The sequence below is a fragment of the Vombatus ursinus genome, unplaced genomic scaffold (genome assembly GCF_900497805.2).
Source record: "Vombatus ursinus unplaced genomic scaffold, bare-nosed wombat genome assembly UNPS02012147.1, whole genome shotgun sequence".
Classification (NCBI taxonomy): domain Eukaryota; kingdom Metazoa; phylum Chordata; class Mammalia; order Diprotodontia; family Vombatidae; genus Vombatus; species Vombatus ursinus.
Genome location: NW_020951925.1, coordinates 1,938,346 through 1,952,272, shown reverse-complemented (window position 1 = coordinate 1,952,272; position 13,927 = coordinate 1,938,346). Strand labels below are relative to the sequence as shown.

Below are 13,927 nucleotides of genomic sequence, written 5' to 3'. Positions count from 1 at the left end.
GAGGCCCGCAGGGCGTCCGTCTCCTCCCGATGCTGGGTCTGCAGCTCAGTGGTCAGGGACTCGGTCTGCTGCCTCTGCATCTGGAGCTCGCTGGCGTGTTTCTCCTGCAGCTCCCGGAAGACAGCATCTTGTCTTTCAGTGAATTTCTGCGCTGTTTCTTTCTGCTCTTCTAAGAATCTAAATAAAATTTAAAAGGCACAAACACTGTAAATAGGCTGTTCTAAATAATTCAGAACCTCCTCTCCATCTGGTCAGAAAGCACCTGCTTCCATCCAGTTCTGGGTGTGTCCGTGGTCCTTTGGACACAGTCCTCGACAGAGACTTGTGCCTAGGGCCCTGTTAGCGGCCGGTCACCGGCGGGCCATGGCCTGATGACTGACTTTGGATTGGGACCGAAACACCTCTCATCAATCAGAGCTCACCCATGTCCAAGCACCAGGGTCCCCCCACATACTGACCTCACTTTAACGCATCTTTAAAGATGCTCTCAGGAACACGGCCATTCGCTGGCAACAACAGTACAAAGAAAATAGCCATGAGCCAGTAATTTTGCAGAGGTCTATGAATGGCCACAGATAGGCTGAAGCTGCAGTACTTTACTGAATGGAGGAAGTATTCAGACTCTACTCCAGACAATTCTACCCAGCTCTGAGGACGCTCCAGTGGGAGGGAAAGGGCCCAAGCACTTATGAAGTGCCTACTATGCTCCAGGCACCATGCTAAGCACTTTACAAACACTATTTGATTTGCTCCTCACAACCACCCTTGGAAGAAGATGCTGTTTTACAAATGAGGAAACTGAGACAGTGAGGTGCCCAGGGTCTGAGGCCATATCTGAACTCAGGCCTTCCTGACTTGAGGCCCAGTGCTCTGGCCACTGCACCACCTATCCTGGAACTGCAGAGACCAGGCTAGTAGAACTCAGGGCAGGGACAGGAACAAAGCGTGACGGTTGACAAGACGGCTGGAGAACAGGCAGAGCCTTCCAGCAAAAAGCAAATACTGGAAGGACAACTCCTCCATTACGGTGCCGCGTGCCTTCCTCCGCAGCCCAGGGCATCACTGGAGCCTTGAAGCCCGAGTGCCAAGGAGGACCCGGAGCCACTGAGAAAAGGTGACATCACACTCACAGGCTGGGAGAAAGGCAGGGAGGCAGGTAACATGTTTCAAAGCTACCTCGGGTCACCAGAACTTCCAGGCCGGCAGGGCCCCAACTTCCTGAGCCAGTGAGGATGGAACTCTGCTGATGACGCAAGTGTATCTGACCAGTCTTAGAAATCCTACAAGAAGGAAGTTTCCCATCTCTAACTCAGTCTTCCTTCCTTCCTCAATAAAAACAAACTAGCTTCTCCCACCCACCCCCAGGGAAAAATAGGCCCTGCCCTCAAGGAGCTTGCATTCCAGTGGTGGAGGGTCCAATGCAAAGAGAAAGGGATGCCTGCCCTCCCCACGTGGCTCAGAAAACCAGGAGGCCATATTATATGTGTGGTCGAGGATTCTGATTTCTTCTGGTGAACATTTTCATCTGGTTCTGCCCCTCAGCCTCCAATCGCTTGACCATCACTACAGAGCTTTCACAGCGTCTGGGGCACCACCTCGCTTCTAGGCATCCAGTGGCACTGACTCCTCGCTGTCCTTCAAGCCCACGCCCTCAGGAAGTGCCATCTCTCTGTCCCCACTGCACCTCAACATCATCTCACCCTGGCTACCCCCAGTGCAGAGGTGTCCCGACAGATGCCCCGGCAAGGCTGAACCTGACGCAAACAGAGCTGGGAACGCTGGACCGCAGAAAGAAAACGCACTACAGCACAGGCGATGCTGACACATGGTTTCCTAAGTAAACGTGGGCCTCCAGGAAGCCCTAAGTACGGCTCGGTGGCCCTGTGACAATGTCTATTCGATCAGCACTGTCTCCAGGCCAGTCCGCGGTCCATGCAGATACACCCGGGCCATCCACACAGCCTCCTCAATGACCTGCAATGATGCCTGCCACCCCTTGGATCTCCTGTGCTCAGCATTTAAAGGGCTTCAGTGCCAACCCCACAGCCTGCCTCTGCACCCTCATTATGCTCTGCTCTCCTTGACACTCGCGACAGCTCAGCCCTGCTCTGCCCCTCAACACTCCATGTGCCAGCTGGGCCTCTCCTCCTGCCTGGAATGCTCTCTCAAATGCCACCTTCTCCAGGAGGTCCTTCTTGATCACGGAGGCAGCAGGTGGTACAGTGGCCAAAGAGCTGGACCTTCAGTCAGTATGCTTTAAACACTAATCACTTCACCCATCTGCCTCAGTTTCCTCATCTATAAAACGTGGATAATAATAGCCCCTCCCAAGTGTAAAGCATTCTGCAAACCTGAAAGCACTTTATACAACAAGATGCTCCCTTTTTGATTCATCTCCCCTCCACACCCACCCACACAAGCAGACAGGCAACATCAACTCAACTCCTCTGGCCTTCGCCGCCTCTCCAGGGCCTCCTCTGGTACTTAAGGAAGCCCCACAGGCCTCAGTTACCCACCTCGCTCGGCTTGTCTGCAGCTCCAAGGCACAGTCCTCCTGAAGCCTGCGGGTGGCTGCCTCCAGCTCTCTGGCCATCTGGGCCTTGGCCGTCTCCAGGTCCTGAGCGGCCCGCGCCTGCCAGGCGGCCTCCTCCTGGGCCCAGCTCTCGTCCCGCTGTCTCAGGGACTGCTCCAGCCTCGCGATATCGGCTGCCTGCCGGTCTCGAAGCTGCTCCATCTCCGTGACGCGGAGGTCAAACGCCTCGCTCAAGGCCTGCTGCTCCCGCTCGGCCTTGCCGTTCAGCTCCAGGGCCAGGGCGGCCAGGCTCTCTTCGGCTTTCCTGCTGAGATCCCCGATTCGGCCTTGCCAGTCTTCCTCTTTGTCCTCGTCCCTGCGGATCATCTGCTGAATCTTTTCCCTCATCTTCTTTATTTCTTTCTGGTGGTCTTCAGCAAGACGACATCTCATCTACAAAGAGAATAATCAAGCCTGTGCTTGTGAGGAACGAAGATCGCTCTCTCATATTTAATAGCTAATTATTGGATTAGGGCCAAGATGTTTCCCCTTTCCTATGTCCTCATCCAGAAATCAACCAGTGTGGGAAATCTCGCTTCGAGGTTTACCCAGGCCAAGATCGAGTCAGACAGTAAAAGAAATTCTGAGCTTGGGCCGATGGCTGTATTCCCGCTCATTGTGTTTGCTCAGACAGTTCTGGGAAAGGCTGATTCTCCCTATTTTCAAGACCAGTGATAGGGAAATTGATGTCTCTGACCAAGATTTGAGCGACCTAACTCCCAGACCCCAAGACCTTCATCTTAATACAGCCCACACCTGTCTTTGTGTTAACCAAGCCTAGTTGATAGCCACCCCTCAGGAACATCTCCTCTTCGAAGGGCATATAAACTGACCCCACCACCAGTAGGTGTCTTTGGTCTAAGGGAGAGAGCCAAGTGACCATCCTTTTATAATAACCTGCTGGCCTTAATGACTAACTAACGTTGTCTCCTGAAACTTTTTAAACATCACACGCTCCAGCCTCCCCCTCTGGCCTGGGGCCTAACCCAGAAGCTCAAAGAGGCTCCCTTCCTCCCTCCCATCCCTATCCCTGGAGCCAGGATATAAATCGAGGCCTCTCCCAAAGGGAGCCCTCCCAGCACACTGCCTGCCCCTCACACTCGCACAGGTCCAAGCCCCAAGAGAAGCTGGGCAACATTATGAGAATCCTCAACCTACAAGTGAGAAGTGAAGTGATCACCCGCCCATGCTCAGAGGCATGTGGGGCTAGGACTGGATGGGAACGCCTCCTATCATCCCGCAAGGACCCAAAGAGCCCGGGGCCAGCCACCACGACTCACACGCTCTGCCTGCTCCTTCTGAGAGATCTCATGCTGCAGCTTCTCCTCCAGTTCAGCGTTTTGTGTCCTGGCGAGGCCAACTTCTTCCGTGAGTTGTGAGATGAGGCCCTCCTTGGCCTGCAGCTGGGCCTCTCTGGCTCTGTCATCTTCCAGGACCCTCTCTGCCACCTCTGCTTCCACCTGGCGGGCAGCATCCTGAGCACACTGTAGTCTCACCTTGATGATCTCTACAAGAAACCCAAAACAGATGACTGTGGCTGGGCTGTGCAGGGCAGGTATTCAAATCATGCCAGCACAAGGACCTGCACAGTGCCCAAAAGAGCAGGCCCGGCAGAGGGACCCAAACCAGGGGTTGGTGAGTTTTGTAGGCGTGGAATCGCTGCACCCCCACCCCTTCACAGGCACCCCAGGCTTGGTGCAGGATTTCTCCTCCGGGAAGCCTTCCCTGACCACCTCCAGCTTTTTGTTCCCTCTCTGACCAAACCCCGTCTTGGCTGAGACTTCTAAGGATGTTCATCATCCCCCAGCCTCTCCAAACAAAACAGCTCCCTCAGGTCAAAGACTGTGTGTTCAGAAACCTTTCGGTACCCAGCTAACACAGTGCTTACATGCAGTAGGGCAACGCCAATTTGTTGGGCTGGACTGAATCGGGTCAGATCAAATTAGATGAACCAGACTCGATTAGATTAGACTGGGCTGGCCTGGAATGGCCTAGACTGGGCTGGCTTGGACCACCTGAACAAGACTGGAGCCGAGTGGACCGGACTGCACCGTCCTGGCCAGACTGGACTGGACCGGACCACATTGGGCTGGACTAGACACCGGGCCCCACTGAAGTGGATAGGGGCTGCTTCCGGATGGCAATGAGGTGCTTTCCTCAGAAACTGTTTCCAAAGAGCTGGGCCAGTGAAGACAAGAACCCAGACTCTCCCTAGAGTCTCTGGAGCCATGTGGCGAGGGCAGTGGGGATGTTTTGTGCTTCAGGGGCAGGTTCAGACCGGCAGGGATTTCTCCTTGTCATCTTCCTTTTCTTTTTGCTATCTACTCCTCAGTTAAAAATGCTGGCTAACGGTGAGTGACAGCAGTGCTGAGTCCCTGCGGCCGGCGGCTCAGAGGCAGGGGCCCAGCACTACCTTTCCTGTGTTCCTCTGTGAGGTGGGCACGCAGCTCTTCAAGGTCGAGGCAGTGCTGGCGCTTCTCCCTTTCCAGCTCCGCCACATACTTCTCCTTGTGATGAGTCTTCAATGCCTCTAGCTCATCCCTGTGTTTCTCTTCGAGCTGTAGCCTCAAGTGTGCTATCCCCTCCTAGAGAAGACAGGAGCATTGGAGCCAAAGCCAGCCTTCTCTGTGCCCCCTCCCCGCCCCCGGGGCTCCACCCTGGGCTAAGGCACTACCCTGGAGGCCGGCACGGCCTGGCAGAGCCTCCAACCGTCCCAAAACCATCCCCATTAGCCAGGGGCTGAACTTCTTCTAACTCCTCCTCACCCAAGCTCCAGGACACATCACGTGAAGTTAGGCTAACTGACATGGAGCCACCAAGAGCCAGCACGATTCCATTTAAGGCGAGTCGGGAACGGCACCTGAGCCTCTGACACTCTGAGCAGAGCGCCAAACCAAATTCCCATCCTCCTTAAGACAGATGAGCTGTCCCCCGTCTCGGGGGCCTCCCCGTCCCTATCACCATCACGGATAACTCTGCTGCTAACCCTCAGCGCTCTCTTCTCCAAACCGAGTAAACCCTGCTCTTCTTAGCCACACTCCCAGCTTATCTCAGCCTCGGCCTGAGAAGAAGGACAGGACCCTGTGCCGGAGAACCTGAGCAGGACGTGACAGCTCCTGCCGGACCCTTCAGGGTTCACAGGCCGTGTTCCACTGGGCGACCCGCGAGAGGCAGGGACTGGGGCGAGAGCCACACCTGCAGCTTCTCAGGGCCAGGCATGTGCCCAAGGCCATGAGGACCAGGCACTGGGCATTCCCATTTATCACAGCACTCTGCAGGAGGCGTCTCTATTCCCTGATTCATGTCCAATTTATGTGCTTTACATCAATAATAATAATAAAAGTGAAACAGCATTTACAAAGCAGCTCTGGGAGAAGAAGGTAGATGCTATCATCCCCACTCCACGGATGAGGAAACAGAGGCAGGAAGAGGTTAAGTGACCAACCCAGGGTCACAGAGAGAATAAATGAGGTTGGATGGAAGCCCAGGTCTTCCGGATACCAGGTCCAGCACTCACCAATGCACCATCGAGCGCCCCCAAAGCACTAATTAAATAAGCCTCTACTACAACCTCAAAGGTGTCAGGATGAGATGCTCTCCGCCTCCAGAGAAAGAACTGATGTGTCTCAAGATAGACTGAAGCACTGTTTTTCACTTTCTTTTTTTGAGTCTTCTTAGACAAAATGAGTAACATGGAAATGTTTCACATGACTGCACATGTATAACCTAGATAAGACTGCTCAGGGAGAGGTAAGGAAGAGATAGAATTTAGAATTCCAAACTTTTTAAAAAATGTTGAAGATTGTTTTAACATGTAATTGGGGGGAAAAAAATTATTAAAAAAAGAAATACATCAGCCCCTACACTGTGCCCAGACCGTGCTGGGGATACAGAGACCAAAATGAAATAGGCCTCACCCTTGAGGACCATCATGGTGCCATCCCACTTCCATCCCACCTCCATCCTGCTGCTAGATGTGGGCGGAGGACTTGGGAAAGGCCCTGCTGGAGCTGACCCGAGCACACCTTCAACCAACAGAATCCTAGCCAGACCCACCTGGAAGGTTAATGACTCATCAAAGAGGGGGCAAAAAGCATCACCCCCATGTCAAAGCATTGCCGCCCCCTGCCCCCTGGGGCCACACTTAGTCAGTCTCTGCAAGAATTACAACGCGAGGGAGATCCAGGGAAAGCCAACCTTCACTTTTGAGGGCCAAGAAACCCCGAGCTCCCGGTGACTTCAATTCCAGGAGGCCCGCTGTTCACATGACTGGCCCCAAGCAGCCTCCTCCCTCCAAACCCGCCTGCTTTCCCCGGGGTGAGGGGCTGCCAGGTCCTCCAGGGCCCCTGCCTCACCCATGGCACCTGGCACCCAGAAGCTTCCCTGGCCCTGCTCCATGTGCTAGGGGCCAGCGTTGGAGGCTGCAGCCCTGGGGCGCACGCTCACCTTGTGCTGCTCCAGCTGAATCATCAGCTGCTCCATGTGGGCTTTTCTCTCCACGTCAGATGCCTCTTCGACAAACCCAATGGACCAACTACAACAGGAGAGAGGAATGAAGGCCCCTTCCTGGGTTCCTGGCCAGCCCCTGGTCCTCTCTGCGCAAGGGAATGAAGACACAAGGTCTTCCAAGACAGCAGAAGAACCCAGCTCCCTATTTCTGGGAGACCCTGTCCTTCACAAGGGGATTCTGCCCAGTTTGAGAGAAGAGGAAGGACTTGGAAGGAGTCAGCATCTTCTCTGGTTACCAGCAACAGGAGAATCAGAAGAAAAAGGAAACCCCAGAGAAACCTGCCCGGGGAGACAGGCCCAGCAGCTCACAATGGCTCCCAGGAGGCCTGGGGCTGGGGGGCTGAGGCACAAACGTGGCCAGTGGGGTCGTCCCACCATCAGATCAGAATGGGCACGGTCACATGTGGTCAGGACCGGTCCCAGACTGGGAAGTAGGGACTCTGGGCCGGGCCGGGCCAGGAAGCCCGTGAGCCCGGGCTGCCCCGGCTTACCTGACATCCGCCGAGTCGAGGAAGGAGTCCTCCCTGACCTCCTGCAGCCTCTGATGGAGTAGATGCAAGTCTTCCCGGTAGCTCTCCTCGGCGTCCCGCAGCTTCCGCTCAAAGTAAAGGCGCAGCTGCTCCAGCTCGCTCTCGTGCTCGGCCCTCCTCTGTTGCTGTCGCTGCTCAAAGTCGTGCTTCAGATGCTCCATCTGCTCCACGTGGGATGCTCTGGCCAGAAGCTGCTCCTTGAGCTCTGTAACAGGGGAGCAACGTCTCATGTCATCAGAAATCGAAACGGTGCGGTTGGCAGCCGCCCGGCGAGGGGCAGACCGCAGCATCACCAAACGCCAAGGAAGGACCACTCACCCCAAGGCTGCCCAGGCCACCGCGAGGCCACCTTCACCTCAACTACCCACCGAGAAGTACTCCAACGGCTGCCAGCGGCCAGACAGAGAGCTCGCGGCGCAGCTGGATCCAGGTGGACACTGGGACTGGGGCCAAGGGGAACACAGCAGCCTGACGCCCCCCACCTCTAATTCCCACCCCATCCAATGGTCTTTCTCCATCCTCACCCTCCCGACCCCGTCCTCCCACCCCTCCCGCTGCTCCTCTCCATCTCCCTAAGGTTCTGTCCTAGGCCCTCTTCTCTTCTGTCTCTGCACAGCTTCACTTGGTGATGTCATCAGTCGCCATGCAATGAATGACCATTAAGGGAGCGAGGTGGTGCTGTGGATAGAGGGCCAGGTCTGGCTAGAATCAGGAAGACTGAGTTTAAATCTGGCCTCAGACACTTCCTCGCTGTGTGACCCTCGGTAAGTCACTTCCCGCTGTCTGCCTCAGTTTCCTCATCTGTAAAATGAGCTGAAGAAGGAAAGGGCAAACCACTCCAGTATCTCCGCCAAGAAGTGTCCAGATGGAGTCACACAACCGAAACGACTGAACAGGCTGGTCATTCTGAAATCCACTGCCGTTCCTCAATCTCTCTGCCCACCTCCAGTCTCACGTCTCCAAATTCCCATCAGACATCTCAAACTGGACGTCCTTCCCTGTTACTGTACAGGGCACCACTACCCTCCCAGTCTTTCAGGCTCCAACCCACAAGTCCATCTCGTTGCTCCATCTCTATGACCCTCCGTATCCAGCGCTGGTGCCAAAGCTTGCCCATGTCACCCCTACAACCCCTCCTGAATACGCCCCCTCCTCTCCTCTGACCCTCGCCTCCTCACCCCTGGACCATTGCCATAGCTGCTGGGGGATCTGCCCGCCCTGAGGCTCTCCCCCCTCCACTAAGCCACCAAAGGGATCTCCCTGAAGCACAGGTCTGACCACGTCACTCCCCCAACCCGATAAACTCCAATGGCTCCCAATGGCCTCTAAGATCGAACACAAGATACTCTGCCATTCGAAGCCCCTCAGAATGCAGCCCCTTCCTCCCTTTCCAGGTTTCTCACACCTTGCTCCCCAACACGTACCCTTAGATCTCGTGTCCTCGGCCTCCCAGCTGGTCCGTGAACAAGACCCTCCATCCCTCGGCCCTGGGCCTTCTCTCTGGCCACCCCCAGGCCTGCAACGCTCTCCCTCCTCCGCTCTCCTCACTGAGCTCCCTGGCTTCCTTCTACAAGATCCTTCTCTATGCTAGTGGTTTCCCTCTGCTGGTTATCCCCAAGGTATCCAGGAAACACCTTCTCAGTGAGGAGCTGTTAGCATGTTGTCTCTGTCATCACACTGTGCGCCCCTCGAGAGCCAGAACTGTCTTTTGCCTTTTTTTTTTAATATGTCCAGGACTTGGCAAGTATCTGGCACACAGTAGGTGCTTATTGCTTGCTGACTGATAGCTGACTAAAATGAGGACAAAAGTTGTTACGCACACACACGCACACTTGCGTGTATGAATGCCAGCCCTCAGCCAATCCAGACTGGCACCTAAGTTCCTGAAATCACCCTTGTTCTAGTAAGTGCTGTTGGATTGAGTAACTACTCAATCCTAGATATTCTGGCAGCAACTCCAAAATTCTACCCCCGGGGAGGAATGGACTTTGAGAAGTGCCTGGAACCCTGGGCCCGGGAGCTCACTCTCAGCCAGGAGAGTGACTTGGCCTGTCCCGCTGAGGAGATTTTAAAGGAGCTGTCCCACCGATGAGCTGTCACAGCCTGACCCCCACCCTTCCACAGTGAGGCCACGTGGCGGCCTTTCCCGTCCCACCAAGCTTCCTACTTCTTCCCACCACGGTCCACAGCCCATCATGGCAGCTTCTGCACCAGGTCTGTGTGCAAGGGCCCTCCCTCCCTCCCAGCTGCCTTCTTTTTATTCTGGATACACTTATCAAGGACCAGAGCCAGGGCAGTGAGTGGAGAGCCAGGTTGAAGGCCAGGAAGACCTGAGCTCCCATCCTGTTTCTGACACTTCCGAGCCGTGTGACCCTGGGAACTTAACTCACTTACTCTCTTCAATGCTCAGACGACTCTGAGCTGCAGAGGGAGGAGGGACCTGCATCGATAGAGGGGGTTCCCTCACTTGGAGCCCCCACACCGCCCGTGTTATTTCCTCTGAAGGAAGGCAAGCTTCTTGAGGGCAGGGACTGTTCAGCGCCTGACGGTGCCCGGTGCACAGTAGGTAGCAACGCGGGCTTTCAAGTTTACCATTCAACTCTTGCCGATTTGCTCGTGTGGAGTCCAGCTGAGACCACAGCTGCTGGATTTCTTCTCGAGACTGAGCCTGCAGTTCCTTGTAGGAGGCTTGAAGTGTGTCCAGCTGCACAGAAGGGGACAGCCATTGGGCAGAATATCAGGGCCTCAACTAGGAGAGTCACGTCAGTGCTGCTGACTCAAGAACAGGTTATTAACACAAGGACGCAGGCGACCACACCAGAGCGTCTGGCAGCCTGGGCGCAAGGGATTCCAGGGCGCAGCTCGGAGGGACGCCTGCAGGCAGTGACCTGGCGGGCAAGTCCCAAGCCTTTTCTGAACACGAGCCTCCTCTACTATAAAACGGGTCACAACAGCCGCTAGGGCCCTCAGGGGAGAGAAAACGAGGCCGCAGAGAGTACGGCACAGCACGCACACTCACCTACCCACAGCCACACACATGCCAGACGTTATTATCACAAACACTGATAGGGTAGAGGGCCAATGTGGACCTCCCCCAGAGAGCCTCGGGAGCATTTAGGGGAGCAGGCCAGTCACTGGCCTAAGAAGGGGCTCAAGCCACTCTCTAAGGTGACCGGGGAATGGCTGCTCACCTCGGTGGAGAGAGCTTTCACACCAGGAATTCCACGAGGGCTCCAGAAGCCATTCTTCCCCAACAAAACAAAGGACCAAAGGTTTGACATTTTAAGTGAGGACGCTCTCCTTAAGGACAAGATGTGAAGTAACCCCTCCCCCCAAGACGACTCCCAAATATCTCTGTGCTGTTGACCAAAGACTGTTTGAAAGCTGTGTCTGAGCACCCACCTCTTGCTGCTTTTCTCTAAATTTCAGATTCATGTCTTCTAAATACTGGCCGTGCTGAAGCTGGAGCTCCTGGCGAAGGTCCTGCAGCGCCAGGTGGTGCTGGGCCTGCGCGCTTTTGAGAGCAGCTGCAAGGGAAGGAGCCCACAGGGACTTCCTTGGCACAGGAGGCCAGCCAGTGCATGGGCCCCAGGCAGCCTGCTGAAGCTGCCACCCTACGAGGTACACTGTGGACCTTCCTCCACAAGCAGACAGTAGAGTGGCTCCCTCCCAGGGGTGGGGAACCCGCAACCACAAGGTGGCCCTTTGTACACAGAACAAATCCCCTTCATAAAAGGATTTGGGCTTGGCCAAAAGGCCATACCCTAGGACCTAGGTCCCCACCCCTGATCCCTCTGGTCCATGAAGAAATGGTGCTCTCCAGAGGGTACGATGCCATTTACATTCTTACCCGGGGCAAAGTCTAATACTTAAAAGACTAAAAAGGAAGGGAATTTAAATTTAAAATTAAATTTAAGAAGGAAAAGGAAAGGGAATGGAAGGGGAGGACAAGGCACTAGGGTAAGTGCTGGATAAACATCATCTCCCTGGGAGGCAGACAGAGGCTGAGAGCCTGGGCCAGGGTGCTGTAGGCAGGAGAGGAGCTCGGGTCTTCCCGGCCCGCTCTCTGCACCGTAGCGCCACCTGTGTGCACAGACTCTTTTCCTTAGGGATGACAAAGCCTTCAGGCCCACTGACAAAGAGCCCTACCTTCAGCCTGGGCCTTGTCACGGCCCATCTTCTCCAGCTCGGCCTTCTGCTCGGCTAGTTGGGCCCTCAGAGCCTCGCGCACGCTCTCCATTTCTGCCCGATGTTTCTCGGTCAGTTCTTCCTCTAACCTTCTTAAGCACAAGCCCCTCTCTGAGTCCCAGTCTCCCTTGAGCTTCTGGCAAAACATCAAAGACAGACCACAGGCCTCTCTGGAGGACCTACAGACAGCAGGTAGGGCCAAGGAAAGTGGGGAGAGGAGACCAGCGGGGGACATTCACAGACCCCTCCTGGGCTGGCAAAGGGCCTGACCCATCGCACGCCATCAGATCCTCACCCTCACACAGAGGTCGAGATCGCGGCGATCCGCACTGGACAGAGAGAAAGAAACGCCCGAGCCTTACGGGTACTAGGCGGGTGCAGGGGAGACCCAAGCCACCCCCTGACAAAAGGTAAACCAAGCACAAGAAAAGGAAGGGGTACCTCCAACGTCTGCACATGCATCTCCATTTCTAATTTCAGCTTCTTTTCCAAGTCAGCTGAAATAAAACATACAGTCAACTGTAAACACAAATGAGTTTTTCAGCAGCCCCATACGTCACTTACTCAGTCCACAGCCTGCTTCCCCCCTGCCACTCAGCCTGGGGGCTGCCAGGGTGGGCCAGGGCCAAGAGTGCAGGGGAAGGACCTGGCTATGGCCCGCCTGCACAACACAGGTCTCAAGGCCTGTGGACAAAAGACAGACACTGTTCCTGCCAGTCCCCTTGGGCAGGACGGGGGCACCAGGCACCAGGGAGCAAAGTCAGGCCGGATGCTGAAAATGTGAGGGCGGCTAGAATGAAATCACGGGGGCCTCTCCACATCAGGGGACCTCCTTTGGCAGTGCTAGGAAAGATGGAGAACAAGGGGAGGACGGGAATCCAGTCAGCAAATGACCACAGGGTCCTCCAGCAGAGAGAGGCAGGTATGGAAACAGGGAGGACACGTGAGAAAGGCTCTGGAGGAAGAAACACCACAGCGAATGAGGACGCCACAAGGCTCGGGCTAGGACAGCAACAAAGAAACACTGGCTTACTGCAAACACTGACTTAACTGGGCCCAAGACCTGGCAGAGCCGCGTCCTGCCCACCCTGAGAGAAGCCGACAGTAACCCCCGGGCCTGGTGCCCTTTCCAAAAGCCTTGATGGCCAAAAGCACAGCCCCCAAAGCCCAGCCTGTCTTCACAAACTCTGCACACCATCCCAATCGTGTCGGCATTAAGAGGGCAATGAAGAAACCCTTTGCCTACAAACCTGCAGACTGTCAGAGCTTAAGTGCACAGAGAAATCCTGGCACAAAGAACCCCTTTAACAAAGACTTCCAAGCAAACACACCCAGCCTCCTTTGCTGTGCCTAAGGCTGGGCCTCTCTGGACCTCCTACCCAGTTCCAGAGCTGGCAGTGAGTGCCAACGAAGGGGCTGTGAGAGCCTAGGCCAGGCAGCTGGCCCCTAGTCACAGGAACAGGGCCAAGGGCACTGCTGTCACCCCCTCTGGGAGACACCCACAGGAGGAGCTCCGGGGTGGCCTAGTCTGACACTTCTCCACGGACCACAACGTGGGGGCTCATACTAAATAATACTAAGATGGCTTCACTTTGATTCAAGTAAATATTGATAAGTATAACCCACAAGAGCTCATCTTTAAGAGTGGAAAGGAGTCTGGAGACCAAAAAGGCTGAGATCCTGCACTGGTCCCATGCCCTCACTTCTCAAAGGAGGGAAAAGAGGCCTTGACACCTCTCCAAAGGTAGCTGCAGACAACGGCCTAGAGCCCAGCCGCTCCATGCCGGCCACAGTCTGGGGAAACACCTAGAAAATGTCTCTCCATCTGGCCACAAGGACACCAGGGTCAGAGACACCCTCATGCGGTGGCAACATCTTCTTACAGCGCCAGCACCTAAACACTCTATCCAAGCCATATTCTTGCAGAGCATCTCCCCCACGGGTCAAGCACCTTCCTCCCCACTGGCTTCCAACAGGCCCAGGGAACCCTCTGTCTTGGCCCTATCCCATTCCCCTCCATCTCTCTCTGTCTCTTCTTCCTTTCTCTCTCTCCCTCCCCTTCTCCTATCTCTCTGCACATGCATACACACACACACACACACACACACACACACACACACACACACAC

General features: G+C 55.2%; 1 protein-coding gene across 10 annotated transcripts in view; it reads right to left on the bottom strand.

Annotated features, from left to right (window-relative positions):
- PCNT (pericentrin) overlaps nucleotides 1–13,927 on the bottom strand; it is a 120,235-nt gene that overhangs the window by 78,507 nt on the left and 27,801 nt on the right. For 9 of the 10 annotated variants that reach the window (XM_027857438.1, XM_027857444.1, XM_027857442.1 and 6 more), the window contains 11 exons: nucleotides 12,241–12,296; nucleotides 11,761–11,935; nucleotides 11,014–11,138; nucleotides 10,803–10,856; nucleotides 10,204–10,315; nucleotides 7,573–7,816; nucleotides 7,019–7,106; nucleotides 4,986–5,157; nucleotides 3,853–4,079; nucleotides 2,517–2,965; nucleotides 1–177 (listed from right to left, as the gene is read on the bottom strand). The exon at nucleotides 1–177 is cut by the window's left edge and continues 361 nt beyond it. In XM_027857438.1, coding sequence (XP_027713239.1) covers nucleotides 1–177; nucleotides 2,517–2,965; nucleotides 3,853–4,079; nucleotides 4,986–5,157; nucleotides 7,019–7,106; nucleotides 7,573–7,816; nucleotides 10,204–10,315; nucleotides 10,803–10,856; nucleotides 11,014–11,138; nucleotides 11,761–11,935; nucleotides 12,241–12,296 — 1,879 coding nt within the window. The remainder of the gene's footprint in view (nucleotides 178–2,516; nucleotides 2,966–3,852; nucleotides 4,080–4,985; nucleotides 5,158–7,018; nucleotides 7,107–7,572; nucleotides 7,817–10,203; nucleotides 10,316–10,802; nucleotides 10,857–11,013; nucleotides 11,139–11,760; nucleotides 11,936–12,240; nucleotides 12,297–13,927) is intronic. The other variant, XM_027857443.1, reaches the window with a different exon arrangement.